General features: G+C 37.5%; 4 protein-coding genes across 4 annotated transcripts; 2 read left to right on the forward strand and 2 right to left on the reverse strand.

The window, feature by feature from the left end:
* Nucleotides 1–1,812: 1,812 nt before the first annotated feature.
* LOC110062471 (adenosine receptor A3-like) lies at nt 1,813–4,583 on the reverse strand. Its single transcript, XM_089274093.1, has 2 exons — nt 4,466–4,583; nt 1,813–3,912 (listed from the first exon to the last, which is right to left on the reverse strand). The coding sequence occupies exon 2, from the start codon at nt 3,735–3,737 to the stop codon at nt 2,826–2,828; it is 912 nt and encodes a 303-aa protein (XP_089130219.1). The 5' UTR covers nt 3,738–3,912; nt 4,466–4,583; the 3' UTR covers nt 1,813–2,825.
* An 813-nt stretch (nt 4,584–5,396) lies between these two features.
* On the forward strand, nt 5,397–7,975 carry LOC149103458 (uncharacterized). Its single transcript, XM_089274238.1, has 4 exons — nt 5,397–6,321; nt 6,674–6,795; nt 7,090–7,218; nt 7,435–7,975. The coding sequence occupies exons 1-4, from the start codon at nt 6,110–6,112 to the stop codon at nt 7,449–7,451; spliced, it is 480 nt and encodes a 159-aa protein (XP_089130364.1). The 5' UTR covers nt 5,397–6,109; the 3' UTR covers nt 7,452–7,975.
* A 3,703-nt stretch (nt 7,976–11,678) lies between these two features.
* On the reverse strand, nt 11,679–14,446 carry LOC149103459 (adenosine receptor A3-like). Its single transcript, XM_089274095.1, has 2 exons — nt 14,332–14,446; nt 11,679–13,778 (listed from the first exon to the last, which is right to left on the reverse strand). The coding sequence occupies exon 2, from the start codon at nt 13,601–13,603 to the stop codon at nt 12,692–12,694; it is 912 nt and encodes a 303-aa protein (XP_089130221.1). The 5' UTR covers nt 13,604–13,778; nt 14,332–14,446; the 3' UTR covers nt 11,679–12,691.
* Nucleotides 14,447–15,262: 816 nt separating this feature from the next.
* On the forward strand, nt 15,263–17,841 carry LOC149103460 (uncharacterized). The gene is made up of 4 exons (XM_089274247.1): nt 15,263–16,187; nt 16,540–16,661; nt 16,956–17,084; nt 17,301–17,841. The coding sequence occupies exons 1-4, from the start codon at nt 15,976–15,978 to the stop codon at nt 17,315–17,317; spliced, it is 480 nt and encodes a 159-aa protein (XP_089130373.1). The 5' UTR covers nt 15,263–15,975; the 3' UTR covers nt 17,318–17,841.
* Nucleotides 17,842–19,090: the final 1,249 nt, after the last annotated feature.

Genomic DNA, 19,090 nt, shown 5'->3' on the forward strand with positions numbered 1-19,090 from the left:
GTTTATACTACCTTTGGTGTTTTTAGAACGAGGAATATTCATGTATTTATGTCCTCTTTCACCGGTTTTTTTAGAACGAGGAATATTCATGTGTTCATGTACTCTTTCACCTTGCTTTTCTTATAGCGACGTAAATGACTATGCAATGTTTCGTTTATACTACCTTTGGTGTTTTTAGAACGAGGAATATCCATATGTTTATGTCCTCTTTCACCGGTGTTTTTAGAACGAGGAATATCCATGTGTTTATGTACTCTTTCACCGTGCTTTTCTTATAGCGGCATAAATGACTATGCAATGTTTCGTTTATACTACCTTTGGTGTTTTTAGAACGAGGAATATTCATGTCCTCTTTCACAGTGCTTTCGTTATAATAGCCTGTGAATGAATCGACAACGTTGGACCGCCGGGTCTGTTGTTACTAATGAGATGCGATTTTCCGATCGACAACATCCACGTTTCGCGGTCGTGTCCATTCGACGAATCGAACGAATCGGTCGAATCGACAACGTTGGACCGCCGGGTTCTGTTGTCACCAATGAGATGCGATTTTCCGATCGACAACATCCAGGTTTCGGGTCGTGTCCGTTCGACGAATCGATCGAATCGATGGATTCGACAGGCTTTATATCCAGCTAATAGCTAATGAGATGTAATTTTCCGATCGATAACGAATAGAAAGTTCTCTTTTCCGATGGAATCTACTCGACAGTATTGGACATGAGTGGAAAATCAGAAACATTTTATGACTCAAGTGACTCAACGCTTTTAATTTGGCGCCAGAAATGGGTCACCCGCGTCTGCCAACTCGATTGTAATTCGTGGAGTGTTGACAAGGTGGGATAATAGTTGTGTTGTTTTGAACAAAATATGTTGTTGTTCGTCAAATTAAACCCACGATTCTCGAGTTCATTGTAAGAACAGGCCAAAGCAAGTTTAGCGTTGTCTATATTTTTGTTCGCTGCGATGAAAAAGACTATTATCGTGACGTTTTGATAGGACAGCCCGGACCCAGTCGCCGTTTGCAGACCTATCTCAATTTTTGGTTATTTTTTGCTCCTTTAAGAAGCTGGTGGCTAACCTCCCAATACACCCGCCTCCCAACTTAATCAGCCCTTGGAGTTACCCAGCCATTAAAAAGCTGCAAACTACAAAAGCAATAAATTTGCGAGCATTTCTTCTTTTCGTGGTAGCATTCAAATTGTTCTTGTTCTATCTGCAAAGAATTTATTTATCTTGGTTGAAGTAGTTGCACATGTGTAAACCAAAATTGAAATCACCAAAGCCACGCTGGCAACATGGGCCAGTTCCGCGGTAATTAATTCGGGAAAAATCCAGAGGCTCAAAGTTTACTAATTTATTGGCATTTTTAATTGATTTAACATTTTCATTAAAATCCTCATTTCATTCTTGGTTCTACTTCCAAAAACTTAACACTCATGAAATAACTTTTATAACTAAAACTGACGCCGTTATATGGCAAAAATTACCCTCAGCAACAGCTCAGAAACTGAGATCAGTTAATTGGCTAGCGTTATCAATCAATCACGAGATCTTATCATATAAACGACGTTCCCTGGAGTCGTGTGAAAAATTACACAGAGAATACATTAAATAACAGTTAACAGAAATTTAACCAAGAAATATAACGTAGATTATTAAAAACTGGATCATTGGATAATGCAATTCAAGAGTTTTCACTGGCTTAGCCATCATGGGTTATGAGCCATTATACCATGCTCTACAAACATGGTAAGCATACGCGTGTTTTTTGGGGGTGTTTTTATTTTTAGTTTGGTTTAATTTTCTACATTTCGGGAGGCAGGTATATTTTGCAGGGTGCAGGGTGCAGGTTGCAGGTTGAAATTTAATTATAACTGAAAAACCGCTGGCACTAAAAATAATTAATAACCTATATACTCGTCAGGGGTTCTTACATAAAGTAGTTCGCCTCTTTCACGTAGTGAAAACACGCTGTTATTAATATTTAGGCCTTCTTTGGCAATCTTCTAACTTGTTACGCCGCGTACAGAAACCAGAGACTTCGTACGCTTCCCAACATGTTTGTGATCGCACTTGGTTTGAGCGATGTTCTCATGTCCATCGAAAACACGATCGATCCGCTATAAGTACTTATCGATCGACACGCAGAGACTGGTGAAATCTCTTCAAAGCCATCTGGATGGCCGCTCCACAGATGTCTCCGTCGATTCCAGATTTGGCTCGAGTCTTCCCTCAACAACAGAAGATTGCCATCACAAATGAAGCAAATAAATAAAGAAATGAAATAATATAAGATTATAACCGACGGAATATACTAGCGCAAGCTCAGTGTGCTTTCATTTTGGTACTCACAGGGAAGAAACCAAATTCAGCAGATATTTCAGATGATATTTCAGAAGTTTCTTCAAAAACAATAATTCATTGCAGGCTTAAAATCATTGAAATATACTCTCCTCCCATCGCTTCGGCCGGTTTGGCACTTATGTGGAAGCCACCTTTCTGAGCGACTGTAACCAGCGTCATGTAACAGTCACGGTAATTCTACCAACTGTACGTTCTTTCAAGTGCCAGCGGCTTTCCAGTTATAATTACATTTCAACCTGCAACCTGCACCCTGCACCCTGCAAAATATACCTGCCGCATTTCGGGGGCGTTTAAATGAAACAATTATTGCACTCGCGCTTGTTAGATATGAGATGATTATAGCCAACTCGGCGTTACGTGCCTCGATGGCTATTCATCATTTGATATTCAACGCACGCTCGTGGAATAATTGTTACATAAAAACCTAATTCCTCTCTTTGACATCAGGAGCGAGAATTTTAACTCGAGAAGCAGCACAGCTGTTTGATCGTGTTCTTCACCGCTTCACGTATCTGTCGAATCCTCCAACAGAAGAGAATCGGGTTCAGAGTAGAGTTTAAGAAAATTAGAGTCAACGCTACATCCCAAGCGAGATGGAGAGACTCGCCTTTAACTGCACGCAAGGCTGCGACTATACCGTATGGAAGATAACAAGCAAGTAATGTTATTTGCATGCAGAGTGCAGTACAGACTGTCTTTCTGTATCGCGCTATGTTCAGAGGAATTTCTCCATCGTTCCGATCCCCTTGGTGAACACGCTCTCCTAATCGCGCTTGGTGACGGCGAAGTGTGAAATAGATTTTCACGTAACTGTAAATGGAGGTTGCTACACACGATAACAGTATCACCCCGGTGATGCCCGTAGTAATACGGACGTTGTAGAATGATGTCATTGCCAATGCAACGCTAGAAATCCATAAACTGGCAACCAAGATCCGTACCCTTCTCAGAGTTACCATCTGTCTGTATCTCATTCCCAGTAATAGAGCGAGAAGTCTGTCCACACTTATTGCAGTTAGTGTGAACAAAGATACTCCACAAAGAAGTATACCTACGGTGAATGAAGCAATATTAAGATAGTCACAAAGTCTGGAGTGTGCTGGAATCATTAAGAAGCTAACGTAAAGCGGCTGCGTAATAAGACCCACACAAAGATCGGTGCTCGCGAGGCAACCAAGCAATAGCTTTGATGGTGGATGAAGGAAGGACACCTTTTGAAGAACAACAATGATTAGAACATTTCCCAGAAATGCTGTGATGCATAGTGGAATATTCAGTGCTGAGAAAATGATCTTTTGATGTATTCCACCATCTCCTGTCCGACAATATAACTCCTGAATACCTGTCGACTGACTTCTACCTTCAGTCATGCTCCATATTTTAGTTTCTTTTTCTTCTTGTTCTTCTTCTAGCTGGCTTTTTATTAGAGTACTTAATGTTTCTGCAAGTTAGTTTTGTTGAAAACCTTTCTTTTTGAAATGCAAGGCAGTCAAGCTGTTTTGGGCTTTGCTTTCTTCTTGACTAAGGGTGCTTCTTGGCGGAGACCTTATGTAAACAAACAGATTTCGAGGATTTATTTTTAATATTTAATATTTAATATATGAAGTTTGGTTCCTGGGAAACACCAGGAAATGGTTTTCCGAGTTTTCATGAAAAATGGCTCTACAGTTTCAGGTGTAGCAGAGAAAGCTCCTTCATCTCCAACTTTATTGTTGCTTAAAGGAGCTCGGTCACGGTATTTTGAGTTATTTTAGCCACGTACAAAATTACCATTAAATTAAAGCAAACTCGAAAATATTGGTTTTCTATGATACAAAAACACTAAAGAGATATCGTAAACCATGAAGTGGGAACAAGGATAGTTGAGGATGGAGGAGATTGGCACGGATTTTAAACGACCAACTTGAAAAATTTAGGCTAAACTTTTCATGTTGCGCAAACCGTGATGTAACTCCTTTCACTGATCTCGTTAAATCTACTTTTACTCCTAATCAGATTGCTATTATAACAGAACTGCAAAAAAAAAAAAGAGAGAGAGAGAGAGAGGTCAAATTTATCTAGTTCAGTAAAATATTATTGGTTCAAATTCTGTTATTACCTGAAATCTTGTCACTGGCATTGGCCTAATTCAGCTCTTCCAATCCGCAGATTTCAGTTGCAATGAAGCGGAAGATCAGTTCTACGCAGCTTATGAAGATAAACCAGGAAACTCTTTGATCAACGTCATTGATTGAACGAATAGACTTTAGATTAAAACTTATTAATCACCGTTATTATTGGTCGACAGTCTACCGTCTTACATTACTGATCACTCGGATCACTGCTGTTTTAAAACATAGGTGCTAATTTGATATTGCTCTCGATCACCTTTTCTCAATATAGCCTCGTGAACGTCCTCTCAGCTGAAGTGTGGTTCACATATGTCGATGAACTTGAAATCAGCGTTCAGGACTGTCCCAATGACGGTTTTCTGTCAAATGCTTTTAAGTGCTGTTTTAGGCTGTCTGGAGTGCTGTTAGAACTATGTAGATTATGTTTAGGCTACGTTATAAAATTTTAATCTGTTTCGCAATTCTAGGTCTTCTAGCGTAACTTGAGTTTTCTCGTAATTTATTCGTTTTTTTTTTTGTGCATTTCCCGAACACCACAGCAGCTTCTGCCTTTCCGAAAATCATAGCTGACCTTTTTTGGATATCCAAAACAACATTTTTATCAATTCGAAAACACCAGGCAAATCACGGAAGTTCGAGGAGACAATTCGCTTAAGAAAATCGGAGGGATAAATAGCGACCGGTTGGAAGCTTCTGCGTTTTAGCTTGTGTCAACATACCAGTTTTAAATTTATGAGGCAATATGGGAAAAGACCTGAGCAAGAACAAGGTAAGAAATGCCATTTATGTTATAACTTAGGATGTCCTGAAAATGTTTTACCTTAAAGTTTTGAAAACAACGGAAAAAATACGTTCCTGTGAAGAAAACAAAGAAAAAAACAACAGCAGAGGAAGTTGAAACACAGCGTAGCGAGTGTTAATGTCAACATTTTTACTTAACTAATAAGAATCGCTTGTGAAAACATGCTGGTTTTTGTGGAACCCAGTTGAGAGACACAAAGGACCGTTCCCTTTAGATGTTTTTCACAAAGACAACAAGACGCGATTGCCTTTTTTTTTTTTCTTTCTCATTGCTTCTTTGTTAATGGTTATTTGTCTTCCGTTACACCTGCTGAACTGGTCGGGAAGTTAAAAGTCTTAATATTATCTTCTAATACGGTTTGATGGACATTTCTTTAATTAAAACTAAAATACATAATTACCAAAGCCAGGGGAAATGAAAAACTTTGTGGGTGTTTGATTTTTTTTGGCAATGGTTTTTGTCTTTTTTAGTTCAACTGAACAGAAGCAGCATTTTGGGCTTGAAAAATTGATTAAATTTAATGAGAAACTGCTTGTTTTTCCAAACTGTCGGTAGATAAATAAATGGAAAAGAATTAGTGTTCAAAGGATAGGCAGATCACATCTAATCTTAGTAGATGCACTTAGTTTGGTAAACATCAAAACTGCCTGGTTGATATTCCTTGTCTCGTTTGACAGTGAATATAAATGGTCTTATTTGGATTCATGACCTTCAAGCAAATTGGGCTCCCTTAAACATAAATGCTATTTTCAGTCCAATTTTATGCTCGAGAAAAAAGGCTTTCTCAGGTCCAGCAGGTAATCAGTGCAATGGCTGCACACTTGGTTTGATGACAGTTGGTAGGGCAGATGGCAGAAAAAGTTGGGTGAAAGAAACCAATTTGCCAAAGAAAGTACAAGAGGAAATTAAAATGAAGGGGGAATATATGCAACGAGAACTGCCACACAATGAATTTGGTCAAAAGCGAGTTGAATTAACCTTTATGGAGAAGCAAGATGGAAGTACTGCAAACGATCAAAGTCCTGTATATTCTATGCAGAAGTAATACAAACTTTTTTGTTGTCAATAAATTGGGAACTCAAGTATCATTGAATTTATCGGTGTGATAAAATTAACACTCTTTTTTCTTTGAAATTATTATGTGCTTGTCTTGTTTCAAGTGACTAGTTTAAGAACCTTTTGCACTAATTATTCCAGTTCATAGGTAATAAGCCCTGCTGGGGTGTTTGCATAACCCAAGGGCATTAAGCAAAAGGCCAATCATTTGCACAACTAACCCATAACATGTTAGGGGTGCAGATAGAGTTCACTGGATGTTAAAGGAAATATGCCAGTGCTATTGTTTCAGTTGTGAACTGGGTGAAATGCCAAAAATAATTTGTTTTCTTTGTAGTTCTGGCTTTGGTGTTACTTCAAATGAGGATAATGTTGTAACAGATGAGAAAGGCAATAAGCAGAAGATGGACTGTGGCACTGAGAAAGGAAAACACTGTAGTAAAAACCACAGAACTGCAGGTATATAAATATCCATAACATAAATGTCACCTGTACACTAGCATATTTGTAGAAAGGGTTTTTTTTAACAACAATTAATTATAGTGTCTGTTTCATTGAATTTAACATGCCTGTATCATCCATACAGGCATTAACACAAATTTTATATATGCATGTGGTTGAGCTTAATTTTTAATACTAGTTTTTAATACATTCAACTTCTCATTTCAATAACTATATTTTGAAATAAATGTATTCTTCTAGTTAAGTTATTACAGTCTTGATTAACATTAATTCCGTGACTTTTTGCTACAGGAATTCTTGCTTTTGCCAAACCCTGTGGCATTGTTGTTGATACGAAGGAATTGTTTGGATCTGAAGGGAAAGCACAAGTTTATGCCCATGTTCACCACCTTCTAAACAACTCTGTTATGAAAGATATTGGTAACTAATTGATAGAATAAAATAGGATATGAGAAACCGCAAAGTTAAAAAAGTTCTCACAGAATTAGTAGTAACTGCTTTTGAAACGGTTCCGCAGCGGAAATAAACGATGCCATCACCATGAAATGCAATTAATTTTCAAACTACACACCAGACAGCTGCACGTTATGAAATCACATTTTTTATATCTTTAGGTTGTTGTCACTCTTCTTGCAGGTGCCCCTTTCAAATGAAGTTTGGTTCCATAGCACAGGGCAGTGTTTTTAACTGAACTCTGCTGTTGATGCAGATTGAAAAAGTTTATGTTTGCAACAAGTTTTGTATGTTTCAATTGTGGTCATAACATACCTGAAGTAACCAGATATCTGTTATACACTGGTTGATATGGCAGACAGGTTATAAAGAAGGTTTCATCAAATAGGCTTGCCTTAGATAGGTATTATTGATCAATAAAAAGGAAGTTTTTAAGATAATCATAGCTATTTCACTTTTTACTTAATTGATAACAGTTGGGGAATAATTTGAATGTTTCTATGTATGATAACAAATTGGTACCGTGGACTTAGCCTTCTTATAAAGTACTCTCTGTAAATTGGGACTAATTGCATGACCCGCATAGTAATGGCGGTTATATATATTTCATATTCTACGTAGATTTTTGTAATAGTTAGGAAATATGTTGTAAGTTAAGACTCAAGACTGACAACTTGACTTATTCGTAAATTTAATTAAAGAATAAAATGAGAAATTAAGTGAATTTGTTTTCCTCGTTTTGTTGTTGAATGCACTATTACACTATTACCATTAGTAATAGTAATTGGACTGTTATGAAATTATGAGCCAATTAACAGTAGGAAAACAGCAGGAGAGATCCCATTTAAGTGAACATGATTGACACATTAATGACATAGGAGTCCAAATACAGGTATCCAGTTACAGAATTTGTAATTTGATATTTGTAATTAGACACCCACCTGATTGCCCTCCAATTATAATTACCGTACAAATGCTACAAGCAGAACCAATTGAAATTAATAATTTTCTTATAAATACTATTTCTACTGTAACTTATTAAACCATTAATCGGCGGCTCAAATAATTAAGGGTTTCTTTTAACATTTCTAATTAGCATCCCTGTTCTTTCGATAAGGGAGTGCCCCCTCCCCCCCAAATGAACGATAGAATACGTGTTTTAGACCCTGTGCACGCAAATCCGATGAATTTGAAAACATTTCGTATCATTTTTAATATTTTCACATTACAAACTTCTCCATGTAAATTTAAAACGAAATGCAACATCAGCCCTAGATGAATGGTTGACCATGCATACATTGTTACTAGAGCTTGCACTTAATTGAAAATAGGGATTTTAACTCTAATTTTTTGTCAACATGGAGGATAACCACAATCAGAAAATAGGTCCCCAAGACGTAACTGTGTCTAGTCCTGAGTAATTGAGATTTATGCATTGTTGCATTGTACGGTCACGAGGGTAGATGTTCCCAAATAGCTGCCCTACAAAAGGGTGTCTCAGACTTTTGAATTTCGACCTCGTTAAAAACTTATGGCTTTGTTTTGTTAAAGGATATCACAAGCTTTCGAACGTCAAACTTTAGGGTGGTATAAAAAGAAAACGAAGCGATCTTTGAGAAATCGGAGACACCCTTTTGAAAGGCAATGTGTAACGAATCATTTGCGATGTTAAACACGTTGCGGCCATAATCGTGGCTATAAACGAACTCGAAAAAAAAGAAAGGGTAAATATCGCTTCGCTGCGCAAAATTTAGAAAACTTTTATGTTTTCGAAAAAGAAAAAACGTAATCGAATTCTTCATTTATTTAGCTTTCAGAAAATGTACACTTTATTGGGGTTTATTTTTAAAACCCCGCCACGAAACATATTAACGTGAGGTGGTCAAGGCTGATGTGGACAAAAAATTCGAAACGTACCAGAAATTTATTCCGATTGTCATACGTTGTCATCGGTCGGGTCACGGTAGGGTCATTGCGATAGAAAACTTGTTATGTTTGGCTTTATACTACCTTTGGTGTTTCTAGAACGAGGAATATTCATATTTTATGTCCTTTTCCACTGTGCTCAGGGGCACCCAACGACCGTTTTCTCTCTAATGCTGTTAGATGCTGTTTTAGGCTATCTGGAGTACTTTTAAGGCTCTGTAGGTTAATTTTTGGTTGCACTAAAAAAATTTTATCTGTTCGGATATTCTAGGGGAACTTGAGTGTTCTCGAATTTATTAGGGCTTTTTTGTCCATTTCCCGAAAACCTTAGGTCTTATCGCCTTTCCGAAAATGATAGCTGACCTTTTTTCGGTACTCAAAACGACATTTTTAACAGTCCGAAAACAACAGACATTAAATTTCTCATGTCACGAAAGTTCGAGGTGCCAATTCTCTCAAGAAAATCAGAGGGGATTAAAAGCCTTCCGAACAGATAATTTACCGAAACGATCCGTTGGGTGCCCCTGTGTGCTTTTGTTATAGTGGCGTTTTGTCGATTGTCAATCATTGACTCATCGATAAGAGTATTTTTGCGATATACTACGGATATGTTAGCGGCGTAAATGACCATGTAAAACGCATCTGTTTATGTCCTCTTTCACCGTGCTTAAATGACCATGCAATGTTTCGTTTATACTACCTTTGGTGTTTTTAGAACGAGGAATATTCATGTATTTATGTCCTCTTTCACCGGTTTTTTTAGAACGAGGAATATTCATGTGTTCATGTACTCTTTCACCTTGCTTTTCTTATAGCGACGTAAATGACTATGCAATGTTTCGTTTATACTACCTTTGGTGTTTTTAGAACGAGGAATATCCATATGTTTATGTCCTCTTTCACCGGTGTTTTTAGAACGAGGAATATCCATGTGTTTATGTACTCTTTCACCGTGCTTTTCTTATAGCGGCATAAATGACTATGCAATGTTTCGTTTATACTACCTTTGGTGTTTTTAGAACGAGGAATATTCATGTCCTCTTTCACAGTGCTTTCGTTATAATAGCCTGTGAATGAATCGACAACGTTGGACCGCCGGGTCTGTTGTTACTAATGAGATGCGATTTTCCGATCGACAACATCCACGTTTCGCGGTCGTGTCCATTCGACGAATCGAACGAATCGGTCGAATCGACAACGTTGGACCGCCGGGTTCTGTTGTCACCAATGAGATGCGATTTTCCGATCGACAACATCCAGGTTTCGGGTCGTGTCCGTTCGACGAATCGATCGAATCGATGGATTCGACAGGCTTTATATCCAGCTAATAGCTAATGAGATGTAATTTTCCGATCGATAACGAATAGAAAGTTCTCTTTTCCGATGGAATCTACTCGACAGTATTGGACATGAGTGGAAAATCAGAAACATTTTATGACTCAAGTGACTCAACGCTTTTAATTTGGCGCCAGAAATGGGTCACCCGCGTCTGCCAACTCGATTGTAATTCGTGGAGTGTTGACAAGGTGGGATAATAGTTGTGTTGTTTTGAACAAAATATGTTGTTGTTCGTCAAATTAAACCCACGATTCTCGAGTTCATTGTAAGAACAGGCCAAAGCAAGTTTAGCGTTGTCTATATTTTTGTTCGCTGCGATGAAAAAGACTATTATCGTGACGTTTTGATAGGACAGCCCGGACCCAGTCGCCGTTTGCAGACCTATCTCAATTTTTGGTTATTTTTTGCTCCTTTAAGAAGCTGGTGGCTAACCTCCCAATACACCCGCCTCCCAACTTAATCAGCCCTTGGAGTTACCCAGCCATTAAAAAGCTGCAAACTACAAAAGCAATAAATTTGCGAGCATTTCTTCTTTTCGTGGTAGCATTCAAATTGTTCTTGTTCTATCTGCAAAGAATTTATTTATCTTGGTTGAAGTAGTTGCACATGTGTAAACCAAAATTGAAATCACCAAAGCCACGCTGGCAACATGGGCCAGTTCCGCGGTAATTAATTCGGGAAAAATCCAGAGGCTCAAAGTTTACTAATTTATTGGCATTTTTAATTGATTTAACATTTTCATTAAAATCCTCATTTCATTCTTGGTTCTACTTCCAAAAACTTAACACTCATGAAATAACTTTTATAACTAAAACTGACGCCGTTATATGGCAAAAATTACCCTCAGCAACAGCTCAGAAACTGAGATCAGTTAATTGGCTAGCGTTATCAATCAATCACGAGATCTTATCATATAAACGACGTTCCCTGGAGTCGTGTGAAAAATTACACAGAGAATACATTAAATAACAGTTAACAGAAATTTAACCAAGAAATATAACGTAGATTATTAAAAACTGGATCATTGGATAATGCAATTCAAGAGTTTTCACTGGCTTAGCCATCATGGGTTATGAGCCATTATACCATGCTCTACAAACATGGTAAGCATACGCGTGTTTTTTGGGGGTGTTTTTATTTTTAGTTTGGTTTAATTTTCTACATTTCGGGAGGCAGGTATATTTTGCAGGGTGCAGGGTGCAGGTTGCAGGTTGAAATTTAATTATAACTGAAAAACCGCTGGCACTAAAAATAATTAATAACCTATATACTCGTCAGGGGTTCTTACATAAAGTAGTTCGCCTCTTTCACGTAGTGAAAACACGCTGTTATTAATATTTAGGCCTTCTTTGGCAATCTTCTAACTTGTTACGCCGCGTACAGAAACCAGAGACTTCGTACGCTTCCCAACATGTTTGTGATCGCACTTGGTTTGAGCGATGTTCTCATGTCCATCGAAAACACGATCGATCCGCTATAAGTACTTATCGATCGACACGCAGAGACTGGTGAAATCTCTTCAAAGCCATCTGGATGGCCGCTCCACAGATGTCTCCGTCGATTCCAGATTTGGCTCGAGTCTTCCCTCAACAACAGAAGATTGCCATCACAAATGAAGCAAATAAATAAAGAAATGAAATAATATAAGATTATAACCGACGGAATATACTAGCGCAAGCTCAGTGTGCTTTCATTTTGGTACTCACAGGGAAGAAACCAAATTCAGCAGATATTTCAGATGATATTTCAGAAGTTTCTTCAAAAACAATAATTCATTGCAGGCTTAAAATCATTGAAATATACTCTCCTCCCATCGCTTCGGCCGGTTTGGCACTTATGTGGAAGCCACCTTTCTGAGCGACTGTAACCAGCGTCATGTAACAGTCACGGTAATTCTACCAACTGTACGTTCTTTCAAGTGCCAGCGGCTTTCCAGTTATAATTACATTTCAACCTGCAACCTGCACCCTGCACCCTGCAAAATATACCTGCCGCATTTCGGGGGCGTTTAAATGAAACAATTATTGCACTCGCGCTTGTTAGATATGAGATGATTATAGCCAACTCGGCGTTACGTGCCTCGATGGCTATTCATCATTTGATATTCAACGCACGCTCGTGGAATAATTGTTACATAAAAACCTAATTCCTCTCTTTGACATCAGGAGCGAGAATTTTAACTCGAGAAGCAGCACAGCTGTTTGATCGTGTTCTTCACCGCTTCACGTATCTGTCGAATCCTCCAACAGAAGAGAATCGGGTTCAGAGTAGAGTTTAAGAAAATTAGAGTCAACGCTACATCCCAAGCGAGATGGAGAGACTCGCCTTTAACTGCACGCAAGGCTGCGACTATACCGTATGGAAGATAACAAGCAAGTAATGTTATTTGCATGCAGAGTGCAGTACAGACTGTCTTTCTGTATCGCGCTATGTTCAGAGGAATTTCTCCATCGTTCCGATCCCCTTGGTGAACACGCTCTCCTAATCGCGCTTGGTGACGGCGAAGTGTGAAATAGATTTTCACGTAACTGTAAATGGAGGTTGCTACACACGATAACAGTATCACCCCGGTGATGCCCGTAGTAATACGGACGTTGTAGAATGATGTCATTGCCAATGCAACGCTAGAAATCCATAAACTGGCAACCAAGATCCGTACCCTTCTCAGAGTTACCATCTGTCTGTATCTCATTCCCAGTAATAGAGCGAGAAGTCTGTCCACACTTATTGCAGTTAGTGTGAACAAAGATACTCCACAAAGAAGTATACCTACGGTGAATGAAGCAATATTAAGATAGTCACAAAGTCTGGAGTGTGCTGGAATCATTAAGAAGCTAACGTAAAGCGGCTGCGTAATAAGACCCACACAAAGATCGGTGCTCGCGAGGCAACCAAGCAATAGCTTTGATGGTGGATGAAGGAAGGACACCTTTTGAAGAACAACAATGATTAGAACATTTCCCAGAAATGCTGTGATGCATAGTGGAATATTCAGTGCTGAGAAAATGATCTTTTGATGTATTCCACCATCTCCTGTCCGACAATATAACTCCTGAATACCTGTCGACTGACTTCTACCTTCAGTCATGCTCCATATTTTAGTTTCTTTTTCTTCTTGTTCTTCTTCTAGCTGGCTTTTTATTAGAGTACTTAATGTTTCTGCAAGTTAGTTTTGTTGAAAACCTTTCTTTTTGAAATGCAAGGCAGTCAAGCTGTTTTGGGCTTTGCTTTCTTCTTGACTAAGGGTGCTTCTTGGCGGAGACCTTATGTAAACAAACAGATTTCGAGGATTTATTTTTAATATTTAATATTTAATATATGAAGTTTGGTTCCTGGGAAACACCAGGAAATGGTTTTCCGAGTTTTCATGAAAAATGGCTCTACAGTTTCAGGTGTAGCAGAGAAAGCTCCTTCATCTCCAACTTTATTGTTGCTTAAAGGAGCTCGGTCACGGTATTTTGAGTTATTTTAGCCACGTACAAAATTACCATTAAATTAAAGCAAACTCGAAAATATTGGTTTTCTATGATACAAAAACACTAAAGAGATATCGTAAACCATGAAGTGGGAACAAGGATAGTTGAGGATGGAGGAGATTGGCACGGATTTTAAACGACCAACTTGAAAAATTTAGGCTAAACTTTTCATGTTGCGCAAACCGTGATGTAACTCCTTTCACTGATCTCGTTAAATCTACTTTTACTCCTAATCAGATTGCTATTATAACAGAACTGCAAAAAAAAAAAAGAGAGAGAGAGAGAGAGGTCAAATTTATCTAGTTCAGTAAAATATTATTGGTTCAAATTCTGTTATTACCTGAAATCTTGTCACTGGCATTGGCCTAATTCAGCTCTTCCAATCCGCAGATTTCAGTTGCAATGAAGCGGAAGATCAGTTCTACGCAGCTTATGAAGATAAACCAGGAAACTCTTTGATCAACGTCATTGATTGAACGAATAGACTTTAGATTAAAACTTATTAATCACCGTTATTATTGGTCGACAGTCTACCGTCTTACATTACTGATCACTCGGATCACTGCTGTTTTAAAACATAGGTGCTAATTTGATATTGCTCTCGATCACCTTTTCTCAATATAGCCTCGTGAACGTCCTCTCAGCTGAAGTGTGGTTCACATATGTCGATGAACTTGAAATCAGCGTTCAGGACTGTCCCAATGACGGTTTTCTGTCAAATGCTTTTAAGTGCTGTTTTAGGCTGTCTGGAGTGCTGTTAGAACTATGTAGATTATGTTTAGGCTACGTTATAAAATTTTAATCTGTTTCGCAATTCTAGGTCTTCTAGCGTAACTTGAGTTTTCTCGTAATTTATTCGTTTTTTTTTTTGTGCATTTCCCGAACACCACAGCAGCTTCTGCCTTTCCGAAAATCATAGCTGACCTTTTTTGGATATCCAAAACAACATTTTTATCAATTCGAAAACACCAGGCAAATCACGGAAGTTCGAGGAGACAATTCGCTTAAGAAAATCGGAGGGATAAATAGCGACCGGTTGGAAGCTTCTGCGTTTTAGCTTGTGTCAACATACCAGTTTTAAATTTATGAGGCAATATGGGAAAAGACCTGAGCAAGAACAAGGTAAGAAATGCCATTTATGTTATAACTTAGGATGTCCTGAAAATGTTTTACCTTAAAGTTTTGAAAACAACGGAAAAAATACGTTCCTGTGAAGAAAACAAAGAAAAAAACAACAGCAGAGGAAGTTGAAACACAGCGTAGCGAGTGTTAATGTCAACATTTTTACTTAACTAATAAGAATCGCTTGTGAAAACATGCTGGTTTTTGTGGAACCCAGTTGAGAGACACAAAGGACCGTTCCCTTTAGATGTTTTTCACAAAGACAACAAGACGCGATTGCCTTTTTTTTTTTTCTTTCTCATTGCTTCTTTGTTAATGGTTATTTGTCTTCCGTTACACCTGCTGAACTGGTCGGGAAGTTAAAAGTCTTAATATTATCTTCTAATACGGTTTGATGGACATTTCTTTAATTAAAACTAAAATACATAATTACCAAAGCCAGGGGAAATGAAAAACTTTGTGGGTGTTTGATTTTTTTTGGCAATGGTTTTTGTCTTTTTTAGTTCAACTGAACAGAAGCAGCATTTTGGGCTTGAAAAATTGATTAAATTTAATGAGAAACTGCTTGTTTTTCCAAACTGTCGGTAGATAAATAAATGGAAAAGAATTAGTGTTCAAAGGATAGGCAGATCACATCTAATCTTAGTAGATGCACTTAGTTTGGTAAACATCAAAACTGCCTGGTTGATATTCCTTGTCTCGTTTGACAGTGAATATAAATGGTCTTATTTGGATTCATGACCTTCAAGCAAATTGGGCTCCCTTAAACATAAATGCTATTTTCAGTCCAATTTTATGCTCGAGAAAAAAGGCTTTCTCAGGTCCAGCAGGTAATCAGTGCAATGGCTGCACACTTGGTTTGATGACAGTTGGTAGGGCAGATGGCAGAAAAAGTTGGGTGAAAGAAACCAATTTGCCAAAGAAAGTACAAGAGGAAATTAAAATGAAGGGGGAATATATGCAACGAGAACTGCCACACAATGAATTTGGTCAAAAGCGAGTTGAATTAACCTTTATGGAGAAGCAAGATGGAAGTACTGCAAACGATCAAAGTCCTGTATATTCTATGCAGAAGTAATACAAACTTTTTTGTTGTCAATAAATTGGGAACTCAAGTATCATTGAATTTATCGGTGTGATAAAATTAACACTCTTTTTTCTTTGAAATTATTATGTGCTTGTCTTGTTTCAAGTGACTAGTTTAAGAACCTTTTGCACTAATTATTCCAGTTCATAGGTAATAAGCCCTGCTGGGGTGTTTGCATAACCCAAGGGCATTAAGCAAAAGGCCAATCATTTGCACAACTAACCCATAACATGTTAGGGGTGCAGATAGAGTTCACTGGATGTTAAAGGAAATATGCCAGTGCTATTGTTTCAGTTGTGAACTGGGTGAAATGCCAAAAATAATTTGTTTTCTTTGTAGTTCTGGCTTTGGTGTTACTTCAAATGAGGATAATGTTGTAACAGATGAGAAAGGCAATAAGCAGAAGATGGACTGTGGCACTGAGAAAGGAAAACACTGTAGTAAAAACCACAGAACTGCAGGTATATAAATATCCATAACATAAATGTCACCTGTACACTAGCATATTTGTAGAAAGGGTTTTTTTTAACAACAATTAATTATAGTGTCTGTTTCATTGAATTTAACATGCCTGTATCATCCATACAGGCATTAACACAAATTTTATATATGCATGTGGTTGAGCTTAATTTTTAATACTAGTTTTTAATACATTCAACTTCTCATTTCAATAACTATATTTTGAAATAAATGTATTCTTCTAGTTAAGTTATTACAGTCTTGATTAACATTAATTCCGTGACTTTTTGCTACAGGAATTCTTGCTTTTGCCAAACCCTGTGGCATTGTTGTTGATACGAAGGAATTGTTTGGATCTGAAGGGAAAGCACAAGTTTATGCCCATGTTCACCACCTTCTAAACAACTCTGTTATGAAAGATATTGGTAACTAATTGATAGAATAAAATAGGATATGAGAAACCGCAAAGTTAAAAAAGTTCTCACAGAATTAGTAGTAACTGCTTTTGAAACGGTTCCGCAGCGGAAATAAACGATGCCATCACCATGAAATGCAATTAATTTTCAAACTACACACCAGACAGCTGCACGTTATGAAATCACATTTTTTATATCTTTAGGTTGTTGTCACTCTTCTTGCAGGTGCCCCTTTCAAATGAAGTTTGGTTCCATAGCACAGGGCAGTGTTTTTAACTGAACTCTGCTGTTGATGCAGATTGAAAAAGTTTATGTTTGCAACAAGTTTTGTATGTTTCAATTGTGGTCATAACATACCTGAAGTAACCAGATATCTGTTATACACTGGTTGATATGGCAGACAGGTTATAAAGAAGGTTTCATCAAATAGGCTTGCCTTAGATAGGTATTATTGATCAATAAAAAGGAAGTTTTTAAGATAATCATAGCTATTTCACTTTTTACTTAATTGATAACAGTTGGGGAATAATTTGAATGTTTCTATGTATGATAACAAATTGGTACCGTGGACTTAGCCTTCTTATAAAGTACTCTCTGTAAATTGGGACTAATTGCATGACCCGCATAGTAATGGCGGTTATATATATTTCATATTCTACGTAGATTTTTGTAATAGTTAGGAAATATGTTGTAAGTTAAGACTCAAGACTGACAACTTGACTTATTCGTAAATTTAATTAAAGAATAAAATGAGAAATTAAGTGAATTTGTTTTCCTCGTTTTGTTGTTGAATGCACTATTACACTATTACCATTAGTAATAGTAATTGGACTGTTATGAAATTATGAGCCAATTAACAGTAGGAAAACAGCAGGAGAGATCCCATTTAAGTGAACATGATTGACACATTAATGACATAGGAGTCCAAATACAGGTATCCAGTTACAGAATTTGTAATTTGATATTTGTAATTAGACACCCACCTGATTGCCCTCCAATTATAATTACCGTACAAATGCTACAAGCAGAACCAATTGAAATTAATAATTTTCTTATAAATACTATTTCTACTGTAACTTATTAAACCATTAATCGGCGGCTCAAATAATTAAGGGTTTCTTTTAACATTTCTAATTAGCATCCCTGTTCTTTCGATAAGGGAGTGCCCCCTCCCCCCCAAATGAACGATAGAATACGTGTTTTAGACCCTGTGCACGCAAATCCGATGAATTTGAAAACATTTCGTATCATTTTTAATATTTTCACATTACAAACTTCTCCATGTAAATTTGAAAACGAAATGCAACATCAGCCCTAGATGAATGGTTGACCATGCAGAGCTTGCACTTAATTGAAAATAGGGATTTTAACTCTAATTTTTTGTCAACATGGAGGATAACCACAATCAGAAAATAGGTCCCCAAGACGTAACTGTGTCTAGTCCTGAGTAATTGAGATTTATGCATTGTTGCATTGTACGGTCACGAGGGTAGATGTTCCCAAATAGCTGCCCTACAAAAGGGCGTCTCAGACTTTGAATTTCGACCTCGTTAAAAACTTATGGCTTTGTTTTGTTAAAGGATATCACAAGCTTTCGAACATCAAACTTTAGGGTGGTATAAAAAGAAAACGAAGCGATCTTTGAGAAATCGGAGACACCCTTTTGAAAGGCAATGTGTAACGAATCATTTGCGATGTTAAACACGTTGCGGCCATAATCGTGGCTATAAACGAACTCGAAAAAAAAGAAAGGGTAAATATCGCTTCGCTGCGCAAAATTTAGAAAACTTTTATGTTTTCGAAAAAGAAAAAACGTAATCGAATTCTTCATTTATTTAGCTTTCAGAAAATGTACACTTTGTTGGGGTTTATTTTTAAAGCCCCGCCACGAAACATATTAACGTGAGGTGGTCAAGGCTGATGTGGACAAAAAATTCGAAACGTACCAGAAATTTATTCCGATTGTCATACGTTGTCATCGGTCGGTTCACGGTAGGGTCATTACGATAGAAAAC

Source organism: Orbicella faveolata, unplaced genomic scaffold (genome assembly GCF_042242905.1).
Source record: "Orbicella faveolata isolate gen_17 unplaced genomic scaffold, um_ofav_v1 contig_35, whole genome shotgun sequence".
NCBI lineage: Eukaryota > Metazoa > Cnidaria > Anthozoa > Scleractinia > Merulinidae > Orbicella > Orbicella faveolata.

Coding starts and splice junctions, on each gene's coding strand:
- LOC149103458 (XM_089274238.1), top strand. CDS start 6,110: ATGACAGTTGGTAGGGCAGATGGCAGAAAAAGTTGGGTGAAAGAAACC. Junction 6,322..6,673: donor CCTGTATATTCTATGCAGAA/GTAATACAAACT, acceptor TTTTCTTTGTAG/TTCTGGCTTTGGTGTTACTT. Junction 6,796..7,089: donor TAAAAACCACAGAACTGCAG/GTATATAAATAT, acceptor TTTTTGCTACAG/GAATTCTTGCTTTTGCCAAA.
- LOC149103459 (XM_089274095.1), bottom strand. CDS start 13,603: ATGACTGAAGGTAGAAGTCAGTCGACAGGTATTCAGGAGTTATATTGT.
- LOC110062471 (XM_089274093.1), bottom strand. CDS start 3,737: ATGACTGAAGGTAGAAGTCAGTCGACAGGTATTCAGGAGTTATATTGT.
- LOC149103460 (XM_089274247.1), top strand. CDS start 15,976: ATGACAGTTGGTAGGGCAGATGGCAGAAAAAGTTGGGTGAAAGAAACC. Junction 16,188..16,539: donor CCTGTATATTCTATGCAGAA/GTAATACAAACT, acceptor TTTTCTTTGTAG/TTCTGGCTTTGGTGTTACTT. Junction 16,662..16,955: donor TAAAAACCACAGAACTGCAG/GTATATAAATAT, acceptor TTTTTGCTACAG/GAATTCTTGCTTTTGCCAAA.